Source organism: Rhea americana, unplaced genomic scaffold, assembly GCF_003343005.1.
Source record: "Rhea americana isolate MKP2758 unplaced genomic scaffold, rheAme1 scaffold_172, whole genome shotgun sequence".
Taxonomy (NCBI): domain Eukaryota; kingdom Metazoa; phylum Chordata; class Aves; order Rheiformes; family Rheidae; genus Rhea; species Rhea americana.
In genome coordinates, this window is record NW_028185839.1 from 1,991,888 (window position 1) to 2,006,282 (window position 14,395).

A 14,395-nucleotide genomic window follows, 5' to 3' on the forward strand; every position below is an offset into this window, starting at 1 on the left:
CCCCGGCCGAGGGGCAGGGGCTGAGCGCGGCCGCCCGGGGCCTGGCTGCCCCGCGCCCGTCCCTCTGCCCCGCTCGCCTGCCCTGGAGCCCCGAGGGCGGACGGCGCTCGGGAGAGCCCCTGGCCGGCTGCTGAGCTCGGGCCCGCCGGTGCGGCCGGGCGCTGCCAGGCGCCCTCGGGCCCCTGGGCGATGCGCTCAGCCCTCCGGGCAGCTGTGGGGTGAGCGCCAGCCCCCGCGGCTCGCTGCCCCGCCGTGCCCCTTCTCTGGGCTGGTGCCAGCGGAGYTGACCTGAGATGCTCTCCGCAAGGCCGAGCCCAGGGTTCCCATTCTCCCTGCCCCAAATCAGGCAGGACAAGGCGCTGCTGGCGTGGACGTCCCCAGCCCTTGTACCCGGCTGTGGGCTGGCTCTTGGTCCGGGTTTTGTGGTGTGACAGGGAAGGGCCGCATCAGGGCTGTCGCCTCAGTGCTRGGGTCCACATAAGCTGCCTGGCTTTTTTCGGTAACCGATGGCCCTGCGGCTGGGATGGGGGTAAGGTGGGATTCAGCCGACGTGACAGCGTCCTTGTGGGGGGATCCGGTTCGGAGCCAGGCAGGCTGGGCTCCTTGAAGGTTGCTGGGCAGCCGTGGGGCAGCGATCAAGGAGCTTAGCGTGGTTAATGGGGGGTGAGCAGGCTCGGGGGCCGACAGAAGGGGCCAGGAATCCTGATCTGGGTGCCAGCAGGCAATGGAGGCTGTTGCATGGCCAGACGCGATCTCTATTCTGCCCCAGGCATCACCATGACGTGGGGGGACAGCTTGGCCCCCTGWCCAGGAGCTCTGGCCCTCCAGAGTTTAGGCAGCCTCCGAGGAAAGCCGGTTGCTGCTCGCTGAGGGCCGGGAGGGCTGGGAGAGCTCGRCAAGGCTGGCCTTCCTGTGGGCGTGCGAATGCCCTTCCTGTGCACGTCAGCCATGCGGCCCCAGCGCCGTTAATGATTCACCGAGAGCTAATCAGCCCCGGGAGGCCAAGGCTGGGGGACAGGACAGGACGGGATGGGACAGGAGGAGGGAAGAACGTGCGGGCCTTGCAACACCCTTGCCATGCCGGGCAGCACCCGAACTGAGGTGAAGTGCAGTTGCCCAGCGGTCACGGTACCTGCTACCTCCCCGGTGGTGTCACCGCTGCCCCGTGCAGGGAGCCCGGGGAGGAGGTGCAGGGGGGACAAGTGACACAGGCAGTGTTGCCCAAGAAGGGGGGCCCGCTCCACAGCACACGTGGGACCGTGGTGGGCTGCAGCCGCTCCGGGGGCCTATGGCTCGGGATACATCACCTTGCCCTTCAAAACGGGCCCTTCGTAGCCCCTTTTTATCCCTGTACCTGCCCAGCCTGTTGTTGGTTAGGAGGGATCTCAACCTTTGTCCCTGGGAAGGCAGGAGGGGTGGTGGGTGGTGCCTAGGAGGAAGGCAGTGGGAAAAGCTGCTTGTCCCCCTGCCCTTGTGTATCCCACTCTCTGCTTGTGGCAGTGTCCCCCTAATGCCACAGCAGCTTCCAAAGCGGGGAGGGGGGGTGCCCGCCTGCTCGGGGGGAAGGCCCCTTGCGCACCCCTCTCCAGGCAGGAGTTTCCCCTGGCAGCTGGGACGGGCTCTGGCAGGGCACAGTCTGCAGCAGGCGGTTAAACCAGGTGTCATGCGGGCAGCTTGCAGGGAGGAGGTGCAAAAGCCTGGGGCAGAGTCCTCTTCCTGCCCCTTTGCCTTGGGTGAGAGAAATGCAGCGCCCAGGACATCCCGGGCTCCTACAAGGCAGTGCCCAGCGTGCTAGAGGTACCTGGGGTTTTCACGCCCTACAACCATGACTCTTCCCCAGAAATCTCTTAACGCACTCGATGTGGATGCTCTGTGGTCAAGGCCCAGCTAGGGGCTGCCGTCTCCCTGGGTCCTTTCCTGYGTCCCCAATCGTGCCAGCTTAGGGCACTGGGCTGGGACTTGCGAGCTCCCAGATCAGTCAGCTGTGCTGCCACTAACTCCTGTGTGCGACCTTGGCCCCGTCATTTAGTCTGCCGTGCCCCGGGTTCCTGCTGGGGACTGGCTCCGCGGGAGCAGCTTGGCTCGCGGCTCATCGGTGCTGAGGGCGCTGGCTTACGTCTGCGTGAGCGCAGAATCTGGGCTTGCACCGCTCTGACGGCGACGGGCTGGAAAGCGGAGGTGCCTCGGTCGTGTCGTCGTCTGGTCTGCTGGTGCCAGAGACCTGCCGGTCTGTGCCCAGTGGGTGATGGCAACACAGCATCTGGTGGAGAAGGGATGCAAGGGAGTTTGATAGGCAGAAAGCAGTGCTGGGGGCTCCTTAGTTATTGGGACAGCTGACTTTGGACCCAGGCCATGTTTTGGGCAGCTGGAACTGGGTTAGCGTGGTCAGGCCCCATCCAGGCCATGACTTGTAGCCCCACCTGTAAGCTGAGCACCCTATAGCTGGTTCTGCCAGTCCTTGGGGCTCCCTGCAGATCCTTTCAATTCGGGGCCCATGGCTGCCGAGCTCTAGGAGGAGAAGCACCGTGGCAGAGGGAGATGTGCTGGAAGGGCATCTGCTGTGGGTGCTCCAGGGTGCTGCGGTCTCTGCTACTGCCAGCCCAGCAGCCAGACCCCCCGCCCAGTGCTGCACTGGAGGGCTGCTGGCTGTGGGRAGGGGCTGTCACCGCCCGTTCAGTGACTGTGGGGGTTGTGCCCTCGCGGCCCCCTGCGTTGTCCTGGGAATGCCAGGCAAGCTGTTCTTCCCGCACCAGCYGTGATTTCCCTGGGAGGGGGCCRGAGGTCCCTGGGCTGTCACAGCGGGTGGGAGGCTGCTGGCAGCCGCGGTGGGGAAGGGGGCAAGTTGCCTGTGGAAGCACTYGCTCCACCCCTCTAGCCAGGGGTCTGCCTGCGATGGCTTTTGGCTCCTGATGGCTGTGGTGATTCTGCCCTGTGTGTCACGAGTTCGGTGGTCTCAGCCTGCACCTGCCAGAAAGAGCCCCGAGCTGTTGAAAGCTCCCAGCTGGTTGTGCTGGATCTTTCTGGTAGCTGATACCAATTTCCTACCAGCTCTGAGTGAAGAGCCAGGAGGAGGAGGGTGAGGTGGGCACCCCGTGGGGCCGGAGGGCAGGGCTGTGCACCCTGCTCCGGCAGGCAGTTCGGTGAGCAGGCACTTTGATCCGCGTGCCTTGGCGAGGCCACCCTGTGCTGCCACGCTCTACCAGGACACAGAGAGGAACAACTGCCACCGATCCTGCCTCAGACAATCCTGCCTCTCCTGGTGGCATTTCCTAGGGCATGGCGTAGCCAAGTTATTTCACTGCCAAACCTACCCTGCTCCATTACTGTTGCAATGCTGAGGACCGGAGCTGGGACCGTGCACCAGGCTCAGGCCTGGGTCCCCATCTCTCCTATTGCGGTGTGCCCTGCTGGGGGCCTTTTGAAGARGGTGAGCATGGTCAGCCATCAAGCTCATGAAGAAGAGGGTCCACGGACCTGTGTTGCTCCCACAGAGAGGTGACTGCTTTACTAGCCTGGCAGGCCACGGTGCTGGGAGAGCGCAGGATGGATGCGTGGGCTTCCCGGATTGCTTTGGCCGCAGGTCACTGGGGCGTACATGGGCTGRCGGGTGTGTGGTTAGCAGGGCCAGTCTCGTCGGGGGGCTCAGGGTGGCTGGGCTGCTGGGCTATCGCGTCCCGTAGGGCATCTTCCAAGATAGTCGCAGGGCAGGGGAGCTGCAGGAGCATGCGCACGCAGCGGCCCGTGTCCGGGCACAGTGGGATGGCTGGCTCCACGCGGACGTGCAGGGCTCTGCGGCTTCTTTTCTCCTATGAGGCCCTGTCCGGTGGCTTTCCCGTGGTGGGGAGCTGGTTAGCCAGCTGGGGTTGGAGCAATCACTGAGCTAGTCCCTGGTCCTCTCTGGGCAAGGCAGGGGCTTGGGGGGATGCTGAGGGGATTTTCTTCGGGGTGGGCCAGGCGTTAGTGGGCGTGCTGCCAGTTGTGCCCACTCTGCCTGCAGCTYGCAGCACCTCAGCTCCTGGGGCTGTCAGCCATGGGGTGCAACATGCCCCTGTCTCCTGGTGCCCCTGGACAGAGCAGAGACCTGGGAGYGCCGTCTGCAGAGCAGGCGCTGGTGTATGGCAGTTCTCCCGCCCATGGGGCAGCTCTGACGGCTCTCCAGGGCCCCTGGCTTGGGGCTGGGTCCACCCGTGGGAGAGGCAGGTGGTAACGTGCAGGTCGTGGCTCGTGGAGCTGGGCCGAGATCCCTTCGGGTCCTGCCTGCTCCCTCTTGGGTGGGAGGCTGCTGATGAGCGGAGGAGGCCTGGGAGGCATTTGTCCTCTGTGGCCTCCCTCCAGCGCCTTCGCCCACYCTGTGCCTCAGTTTCCCTGCCAGCCATGGGCTGGATGGTGGGGAAGCATGATCGCCGCTGGGTGCCGACAGCGGGCAGCGAGAAGGGCTCCGTGGGCAGGGAGGTGCCGCGCGGGTGCACGTKGCTCTGTCGTGGGGCAGCTGGCTCCGGAGTGGAGCACAGAAGGCTTCCTGCCAGGCACCTCCAGCGTGGGGAGACCAGGAACCCGGCACGTGTGGCTGYTGGGATGGAGCTCCGCTGTCTGCTCTCTCACGTGGTCTTGTGAGGCTGGGGCAGCTCGTGGCCAGTCGCGCGAGCCTCCAGCTGGGCTGCTGTGGCGCTGGTAAATCCCCGCACGCTCCACCCCGTCGCTCGGAGGAAGCAAGCCGGTGCTGGCTGGGCACGCTCGAGCAGCGGTGGTTGGAAAGCAGCCGCGCGTGCAGTGCCCGGGGCAGTCGGGCGGCGGTTGCCTTCTGCGAGCTCTTGCAAGCGCATCTGTGCTGTGGCTGGTGCGCAGTGGGGCTGTGGGCAAGCAGGGTTGTAGCATCCCGCTCGCCCTGCGTCTGCTGCGGTGACAGCCAGCGCCACCAGTCCTGTGCTTCTGCGAAAGGACCGAGCGCCTGGCCTGTTCGCCTGCCCYCCGTGTCCCAAGGCCCTGTGCCCCRGCGCCGCAGTGCTGGCCGGGAGCTGGCCGGGTGCGCTGCAGGCCCTGTGCCCGCTGGAGAGGGATGGGGCGGGCGGGCAGGAAACGCACTGCGGACGGCCTTCGCGCGCCCTCCGCCTGCGCCGGCATGGGGAATTCTCCCGGCTGTGGCTGACTCACTGCCCTGGCACTTCCTGCCCAAGCGGGAAGGGGAGGGAAAGGCAGAGGAGGTCCCCAAACTGGAGCAGGATGCAGAAKGGTCCAGCATGTCCCTTCTGAGCACTACCATCGGGAAGGATGTGGTGAACTGGAGTGGGGACGAAAAGTCAGCCAGAGCTGTGTTAGGGATATTTTCCCAGCAGGATCCTGCTGCTTCTGCCTTGGGCACTGGGAGGAGCGGCGGGGGGGAACCCAGCAGTGCGGGAGAGCGTGAGGTTACTCCCCACATGCACACCATGCAGCTGGGCACCCCTTCTCCATGCTTATCCCTCCTGGCCAGCTCAAGACACCTGAGGGTGGGCAAAAGAAGCAATGGCAATCAGGAAGACTTTTCCCGCAGACTTTAGCCTGGCTTTGGGGCACTGCCGAGATCTTCTGGGCATGATCCTTGGCTGATGGCATGACTCAAGATTCACCCTCTCAGTGTGATCAGGAGAAACCAGAGCCTTTTAAAGTCCTCTCAACGAGGACTTAACAGGGAGGAGAAGGGGGCGTTGGGGCTTGCATGTCTGCCTATGCCMCTTGTTGAGCCCTGGGGGCTCCTGGCCAGGACCACCAGGCTTGTGTGGCCTCTGGGACAGCAACAGSCATGAGCTGCCTCTGGGGAGTGGTGAGGACCAGGAGTCCTATTTACCAGCACCCTCTTCCCAGTTTGGGACAGGCTGAGGCATCGCCCGGCTCCAGTTGTGGGGATTTTGGGTGGGCAGGGCGTCCCCGGCAGGGGCTCGCGGTAGTGCTGGCTCACATGCCTCCATGCAATTCTCTTGCAGAACGTGCTGGCCAAGGCGCTGTACGACAATGTGGCCGAGTCCCCGGACGAGCTTTCCTTCCGCAAGGGCGACATCATGACGGTGCTGGAACGCAACACGCAGGGGTTGGATGGCTGGTGGCTCTGCTCCCTCCATGGCCGTCAGGGCATTGTGCCCGGCAACCGCCTCAAGATCCTGGTGGGCATGTACGACAAGAAACAGCAGCAGCAACAGCAAGCATCTGKCCCGGGACAGGGGCAAGCGCCACCCCAGCCACAGCCTCCAGCGCCCCAGACTGCTCTACCTTATCACCACCAAGGGGGCTACACCGCTCTCTCGCCTGCATCTCAGTACACCCCCATGCACCCTGCCTACCCACCCCAAGGGGACAACGTCTACTTGATGCCGGTCCCCAGCAAAGGGCAGCAGGGCCACTACTCGGGCTCGGCGCCCACTGGACAATTCCCGCCTGCTCCAGCTAAGCAATCGTCCACCTACCCGAAGCAGACTCCTTCCCACGCCTTCCCCAGCCCCGGCCAGGAGATCTACCAGGTGCCTCCATCCCTGAGCCAAGTGGCAGACACGTACCCGGTGGGCTCTGCCAGCCCTCCCCAGGATATATACCAAGTTCCTCCCTCAGTCGGTCTGGCTCAAGAGATCTACCAGGTGCCCCCATCGTTGGACATGAGAAACCGGGACGGGCACAAGACCCAGGGGAAGGTAGGATGGGGTTCTAGGTCGTGCCTTAGGAGGGTATGAGGAGTGGTGGGGATGTGAGTGGGGATTGATGGGGCTCTGGTTTTTCTGTGGTCCGCAGTGCCAAGTGAATGCCAGGGCAGCTGGGCTCCTTTATCAGGCGTCCRTACCTGTTGCTGTCTCTTGGACTGGGTTGGTGTCTTACGCCCATCACTTTGGCTACAGGCTCACCGTTTGCTGGTCTAGTGGCAGGGATAGATGCAGCGGGAGTCCCTGCTCTGGCTGCAGTGCCCTGGTTGGTATGGACTATTTGTCTCACACCTGGCACAGCATTTGGCTCTCAGGTCCTCTTGGTCTTTCAGTGGTGCCTGTTTGTGGGGGCTCTGTGGACATCATCTAGGGCATGTCAGCTGTTTGTGGGACAGATTTGAGGGCGCTAGGCTCTGCCCATGTGAATAAATGAAGAGTTGGTTAGAGATCCCCCTCTACCCCTTGATCTAGTTCCACATCTAGGACACAGAGGTACCTGTGGTACTCAGCAGGTGCTGAGCTGTTTATTCAGGCTCCTYGGCTGGACGCCGATGCCTGTCACTCCAGGTGTTTCCTCTCAGGGACATGGGTGGATAGGGACAAGGGCAGGGGCTAGTGTGCTGTGCCAGCATGTCAGCTCTGCCAGGGAGTGTATAGGAGCTGCTGTTGGGTTTGCCACCAAGCCCACCCGGGCGAGCAGCAAGCACAGGTGAGCCACATGCCAGTCCGTCCCCAGAGCCTCTCCCTGACTGCTGGGCGCGGTGCCCTTGGTGCTGCCTTCCGGCTCCTCCCTGGGGCTGGCTGGAGTGAGGCCGTGAGCAATGGGAGGATCCTGCTGCCACACCTCATCTGTTGCCTGCTGCCACATCCACCTCGCTCCCGTGCTGCTTGAGCGCCCTGTGCCCGGAGAAGAAGGTACATCCTCCTTGTGCATTGCCGCCTGGCCCTGCCTAGAGCGGCTTAGAGCCTGGAGCCCGCACGCCTGGTTCTTTCCCAGCTCAGCTTCTGCCCCCGTACGCAAGCTTTCTGTTCACCGGGGAAAGGAGTGAGGTGCCTTCGCCAGCACGCAGACAGCGCCGCAGTGTGCTTTCCAGGAAGATGGCACTTCCTCCTGACTCGCTGCTGGGAACGAGCCCGTGAGAGGGACTGCCAAAGCCCGTGACTCACGGCCTGGGCGCTCAGCCGGGCAGGCAGCCCCAGCAAGCCCTCGTCTCTCCCCAGCACACGGGGCGCTGGCAGTAGCCTGCAGTCAGCATGTGAGCAGGATGGCACTTGGGTACAGGTCAAGGTTGGGCAGAGCTGGCTGCTCCCAGATGTGCAGTGGCCCGGGTACCAGTGCCGGGGGGGCCATCTGCCTGTGACTGCCAGCCAGGAGAACCATCTCACTCCCTGGAGCATCCTGGATGCACCAGTGCTCCTCTAGCTATCCCATGCCAGGAAGACCTGGCCAGTACCTCTCCCCTTTGCAGGTTTTTCAGCCCTTCTTGCCCTGTGGTGCCAACTGGGCAGGATGCCTGAACCCTCTGGATTTGGTTATATGCCCGCTGCTATCGTGTCCTGCAGCCTGGCAGCTTGCCTTGCCTTCTCCTGGCATGGTGCAGGTGTGTTACGTGCCCTCACGTGCCCCTCCGGGGTGATGGCGTGCTGTCCTCTGCGCTGCCTGGCACACCAGGGTGTCCCTACCACCACAGCGTCACCACCTCTCTGTCACTGGTCGCAGCCACCTGGTGCTACCAGCACCCAGAAGCCCAGCTGGCCACCCCACGCTGCTCCTGAATCCCTGCCAAAGGAATGCCGCCACCCAGCGGTGCTGAGCGTCCCCAGCCGAGGCAGGATTCATTGCTGGCATCGCACGTGGCGCAGTGGTAGATGCAGTGGAGGTCAAGAGCCTACGCTGTTTGTGGTGTGGTGTTGCAGCGGGCACCAAGATGTGGGGAGGGATCTGCCAATACCCTACAGGCCCTGGCAGATCTCCAGGCYGCGCGTGCCCACAGGGCCATTCCCATCTGCACAGCCCGGCCGTGCCGCCTGGGCTTTGTCTCTCGCCGAGGCCCTGCCGAGGCTTGCTGCTATAAATAACCGGTGATATCATCTCCGTCCCTGGCGTCGCTGCGGAGCGTGGCGACAGCGCGCAGCCCGCCGTGGCACGCGTGGCCAGGCAGCGCCCTCCCGTGGGCACGCACTGCATGGTGCCGGGCAGCCTCGTCATGCACCTCCTCGCCTGGCACCCGTCCTCGAGCCCCCTGCTGGGCCTTGGCATCAGYGTCTGGGGCAAGGGTTGATCCTCTTTGTCTCAGGAACGCTGAACCCAACTGCTGTGTCTAACGTGCTCTAGGTGACCCTGCTGAGCAGGGAGRTTGGACTAGAAGATCTTCAGAGGTCCCTTCCAACCTTACTGATCCTATGATCATTTGGTGCCCAGGGAAGGGGATGGCCAGGCTGAGGTCTCTGGGACCCTGCCACGTGCCCCTACCCGTTGGCTGGGGCACATGGGTACAGCAGAGTGGCAGGAGAGGGTCTCCAGCCTGCCCTTTCTCATGGTTACAGCCAGATGCCTGCAGGGCTGTGGTTCACACTGGCCTTGGCTCTTCCTGCTGAGATGAATTTCTGTCATCCTCCCCATGAGGCTGGGTGGGAAACCAGGGCATGGCGAGTCTTGCCCAGAACTGGGGAGGCCACCRAAAGGGATCTGAGGGTTGGGAGCTAGAACAGTTGGCCATGCATGGGTGTCATGCTGGTGGACACCTGAGCTGAACTGGGTCCTTTCAGGTACCCATTGCCCACTTGGCATTTCCCAGCCCTTGCTTTGGGGGCCATGATGGGCACAGATGGGGAGGGGGAAGGGAGCCTGGCAGTGACCCAGGACAGCTGTTCAAGGCAGCTCTCAGCAGTGCCYATCTCAGCCCTTTTTCCACTCTGCAGGTACTGGTGCCCACCCGTGTGGGGCAGGTGTACATCTACGACTCTCCCAAGGGTGAGCAGGATGAATATGACTTTCCTCGCCACCTCCTATCGTCGGGCTCCCAGGAGATCTACGACGTGCCGCCTGTCCGCGGAGGGCTTACAAGCCAGTTTAGCCAGGAGGTGAGTCCCTGCAGGATAGTGGGGCTGGTTGGCTGCCTGTGTCTACCCCCAGAGCAGGAGGAGATGCTCTGGTACAGTATGGGATCCATACCTGCGGGAATTAGACCTAAGGCTGAGCACATTAATGAGATGGGATCCTCTGGGCTTCTTCTAGTACCTCCATCCTTCCAAGMAGGTCCTTGCTCCCCTGGGATGAGGTGGGGCCATGCTATTCCTGACTCCCTTGCTTGTCCTCCCCCAGGTGTACGACACTCCCCCCATGGCAGTGAAGGGTCCCAATGGGCAGGACCCAGGGCAAGAGATCTACGATGTGCCTCCCAGCGTGGAGAAAAGTYTGCACCAAACCGTAAGTGCTGCTAGGAAGCCCGTCTGCCCTGGGGCTGCTGGACCACCAAATGAGACATGCGGCCTCAGCGGTACRGCCATGCCAGCCTGCCCAGCAGAAGGGACACCCATGGGGTGTGCGCTCCCTTCCCCGTGCCCCTAGCCTGTTGCACATCTTGCCCACTCAGACGTGGCTGCTAAATTGCACCATGGTACAGCCTAAGCCTGAGGCCTGCAGACGACTCAGCCTCCCTCCTGCACATGCAGTGCTCCTGTGTGCAGGGCTGCACCTACGCGCACGCGCATGCGCATGGCTCTCCCATGCGAGGCTCTCCCACGGGTATACACGTGCATGCAGGGCCCTGCGTGTGCGGCACTGTCTCGTCCCCGTGTACCCACCCGCATGCAGACCACGTGGCACCAGGCAGCGCTGCGGGCAGCCGCGGGGCTGGTGTGGCAGCGTGTGGAGCCTGGGCGGCACTGACGGTGCCTTTGCAGGTATATGACATCCCGCCCTCCGTGAGCAAGGATGTGCCGGATGGCCCTGTGCGGGAGGAGACTTACGAYGTGCCACCTGCCTTTGCCAAGCAGAAGGCCTTCGACCCCTCCAGACACCCCCTCATCCTCACGCAGCAGGAACCCTACTTGCCAGAGGACGTCTATGATGTGCCACCGGTGGCTGGGAAAGGTGTGCCCGAGCCATCGCTCTCCCATGAGATCTACGATGTGCCCCCTAGCCTCAAGAAGCTGGGGGGGTCGGCCTTCGGCTCCCAGGAGGTGTATGACGTGCCCCGGGACCTGCATGCCCCAGGCAAAGGCTCGGTGGACACSGAGGGTGAGTACATCTACGATGTCCCACCGCAAGTGGACCGTGAGGCCAAGGCSACTGACACCAAGCGTCTCTCAGCCTCCAGCACAGGCAGCACTCGCAGCAATATCTCCACATCCTCATTAGATGTGGTGCCTGTGAAGGAGCCGGCCAAGGGGGCCGGCAAGGAGTTCTCCTTGGACTTGGACGCTGCCATGGAGATGCTGGCCAAACTCCAGCACGGCGTCAGCGGCGCCGTCTCTTACCTCATGTCCTTTATCAGCACCAACTGGCGCAGCCCTGAGCACATGGAGGCAAATGCTGCCAGCATCCATACGGCGGCTGAGGGCGTCCAGACAGCCCTGCGGGACCTGCTGGAGTTTGCCCGGGGGGCAGTGGGCAATGCTGCGCAGGCCTCGGACCGTTCCCTCTACACCAAGCTCAGCAAGCAGCTGCAGAAGATGGAGGAGGTGTACCAGGCCCTGGCACGGCATAGCCAAGCTCTGGACAGTTGCCACTGGGCCCCTAATGCTTTGGTCAGTGGCAAGGCGGGCACTGATGATTTGGAGCTCTTCATTATGTACTCACGCRGCGTGCCTGATGATACTAAGCAGCTGGCCTCCTTCCTGCACGGCAACGCCTCCCTCCTCTTCAAACGGACAAAGCAGGCATCAGAGGGCAACAGCCACGGGCCTGCTCACCCCTCCGACAAAGCCAGTAGCATCCAGTCRCGGCCCTTGCCCTCCCCACCCAAGCTGCTGGCGCAGGAGTCACCCGATGGGCCGTACGAGAACAACGAGAGCGGCTGGATGGAAGATTACGACTATGTCCATCTCCAGGTGGGCACAGGCAGGGGGATGCAATGGCAGGACACAAACGGGGCGAGATCAGGCTTGGTCCCCTGTGTTGCTGTGGGTGGGTTTTGTCTCTGTGGCTTCCCATGGCCTGSTGCAGGGGTACCAGGCTGCCCTGCCCTGACTGCAGTGGCAATTCTGTCCGGGCCCAGCCCGCCAGCTGGTGCACACGTGGCTAGTGTTCCCAGGTCTTGCTTTTACCCTCCTTTTTTGAGGGTCGAGGGAGTCAGGGTCATCCTGGGGTTGGCAGGGGCTCGTTCCTGGTGAGGTTTGTATTGCTTGCCCCATGTCATGCCCTTTCTTTCAGGGCAAGGAGGAGTTTGAGAAGACCCAGAAGGAGCTGCTGGAGAAAGGCAACATCATCCGGCAGAGCAAAGACCAGCTGGAGCACCAGCAGGTAATGGAGCTGGGGTGGGCAGGCATTTCTGCCCTGCCTGGCCCTGGGCACAGCTTACTGGGGTCCCTAGTTCAGAGGGTCCAGTGAGCTTCAGCTCCTGCTCCCCCTGTAGCCTTAGTGTCTAGTCTGGACCATGGCTGCTGCTTTTCTTGGCTGTCCACATGGTGGTGTCTGGTATGTCTCCAAGGGCTGTGCTGTGCCAACAGTGAAGGGCCTCAGCACTTCACTCCTGAGGGGAGCCCTGTGCAGCCGTCGTCTGCCTTGGGGGCTGACACTCTCCTGTGCCTGGTTCCCCTGGGGCACGGCTGGGCACCTTGGGGCTGCCTGGCTATTGCGCTTGGCTCCCGTGTTGGCAGCCGCAGCGAAGCCAGGCCTCCTTCATTGGAAGGAAGGAGCAGCCCCAGAAGACGGGGCAGTGGTTTGAAGGCCACCCTGCCCTGGCCATGCTCCCTCACCCCCATCCCTCCCACAGCTAAAGCAGTTTGAGCGGCTGGAGCAGGAGGTGACGCGCCCCATCGACAATGACCTGTCCAACTGGAGCCCCCCACAGCACTACGGCCCGGCGCGGGGCGGCGGGGCCCTGTGTCCTGCAGACCGCCAGCTCCTCCTCTTCTACTTGGAGCAATGCGAGGCCAACCTCACCACGCTCACCAATGCCGTCGACGCCTTCTTCACTGCTGTCAGCACCAACCAGCCCCCCAAGATCTTTGTGGCCCACAGCAAGTTTGTCATCCTCAGTGCCCACAAGCTTGTCTTCATCGGCGACACGCTGTCTCGTCAGGCTAAAGCCCAGGACATCCGGCACAAGGTCACACACTACAGCAACCTCCTCTGCGAGATGCTCAAAGAGATTGTGGTGACCACAAAGGCAGCCGCTCTCCACTACCCCTCACCCGCAGCCTCCAAGGACATGGTGGAGCGTGTCAAAGACCTTGCCAACAGCACRCAGCAATTCAGGATGGTGCTGGGCCAGCTGGCAGCCATGTGATGGCCCCATGCTGTTGTCCTCTCTCTGTGGCCCTCCTGCTGTCCTCAGACATGTGCCCCCCTCAACAAGTCTCTGCCCGGTGTGAACGGACCTGTATATAGATAGAGACTCATATGCGCACCGGGGGCCTGGGGCTCCGCTGATAAAAGGGTAATGGGCTGCGGCGAATTCCCCCCTTCCTGTTCTTCCCCTCTCCAGACAGAGGACAAGATCGGTTTKAGCGCTGTGCCCGCAATGAAGCAAAGCTGGGAGATAAATTCATGGCCTTTCCTTCCCTGCTGTCCCCTCTCCACCCAACCCCTGCGCTGCCGGGGTGGGGGGTCCTGGCTGGGAGCGATGGGACCATGTCCCATGCCGTTCACTTGACTCAAGCTGAGGCTGTACAGGGGGCTGTGCCCAGCAGTTCGGGGTGATGCTGTGGCTGCTCCCGTCTCCGGGGGGCTCCTGAGCGGTCTCGTCTGGCACACTGGGCAGCGGTTCTTAACGGTGTGGAAGCCACCTTCGCGGCAGAGATGGAAAACCGTGCTGGGTAACAGCAGCAGAGAGAGGAGCCCGTTGTGCTGTGTCCTGCTGTGTGCCAGCAGCTGCCAGGGGGTGTCTGTAGGGTCCCAGACTGACAGGGGAGAGGGTTCAGGGGTGGGCTGGGGTTGGGAAGGGGGGATCTAACCTTTGCAATTTCATGTCTCGGGTTTTGCTACTGTACCAGCCGTAACTGAAACGCAAACCAAAATTGGTGCCTTTTGAAAACTGAGGAAGCTTCTGCCGGTTCCCGGAGCTATGGAGTCGCAGCTCACCAAAACTCAGCCCCGTGTTGCCCAGCAGCGTAAAGATTTGCCTAGAATCCCTCCATCTCGTGGGTGTCTCTGTGTTGCACTGCCCCAGGTGACGGACCTYCTCTAGGATGGGCTCAGCCATCTCTTCTGCAAGATGGCGTGGCTCTTTGAAGGCCTGTGTGCGTGCATGCGTTACTTGAGGTTGCCAGGGTCTGTGGCCTGTCTCGCCACAGCARGGGGGACACTGAGTCGCAGAGCAGGGGGTGGTGATGCCTTGGCAGTGGCTGGGCAGGAGCAGGACTGGGCTGATACACCGGGGCTGAGGGACTCTCCAAGCAGTCAGGGGCAGGGGGGGACAGGGATGATGTTGGGGTGCCCCACGGTGGGTGCCTGGGCATGGTCGCAGCATCTCCCCAGGGTTCATGTGGCTTACGTTGGCGGGGCCCTCCTTGCCAACCTTCTTGTGCACCAGCACCCACCTGGGGGATGGTGGCATTAGAAG

At 62.7% G+C, this 14,395-nt stretch overlaps 1 protein-coding gene across 1 annotated transcript in view; it reads left to right on the top strand.

Moving 5' to 3' along the window:
• BCAR1 (BCAR1 scaffold protein, Cas family member) overlaps positions 1-13,969 on the top strand; it is a 21,086-nt gene extending 7,117 nt beyond the window's left edge. The window contains exons 2-7 of the mRNA XM_085301128.1: positions 5,961-6,659; positions 9,588-9,749; positions 9,991-10,095; positions 10,572-11,720; positions 12,043-12,132; positions 12,605-13,969. Of these exons, the coding sequence (XP_085157254.1) occupies positions 6,036-6,659; positions 9,588-9,749; positions 9,991-10,095; positions 10,572-11,720; positions 12,043-12,132; positions 12,605-13,120 (2,646 nt within the window). The 5' untranslated portion in view covers positions 5,961-6,035 and the 3' untranslated portion in view covers positions 13,121-13,969. The remainder of the gene's footprint in view (positions 1-5,960; positions 6,660-9,587; positions 9,750-9,990; positions 10,096-10,571; positions 11,721-12,042; positions 12,133-12,604) is intronic.
• The last annotated feature ends 426 nt before the right edge of the window (positions 13,970-14,395 follow it).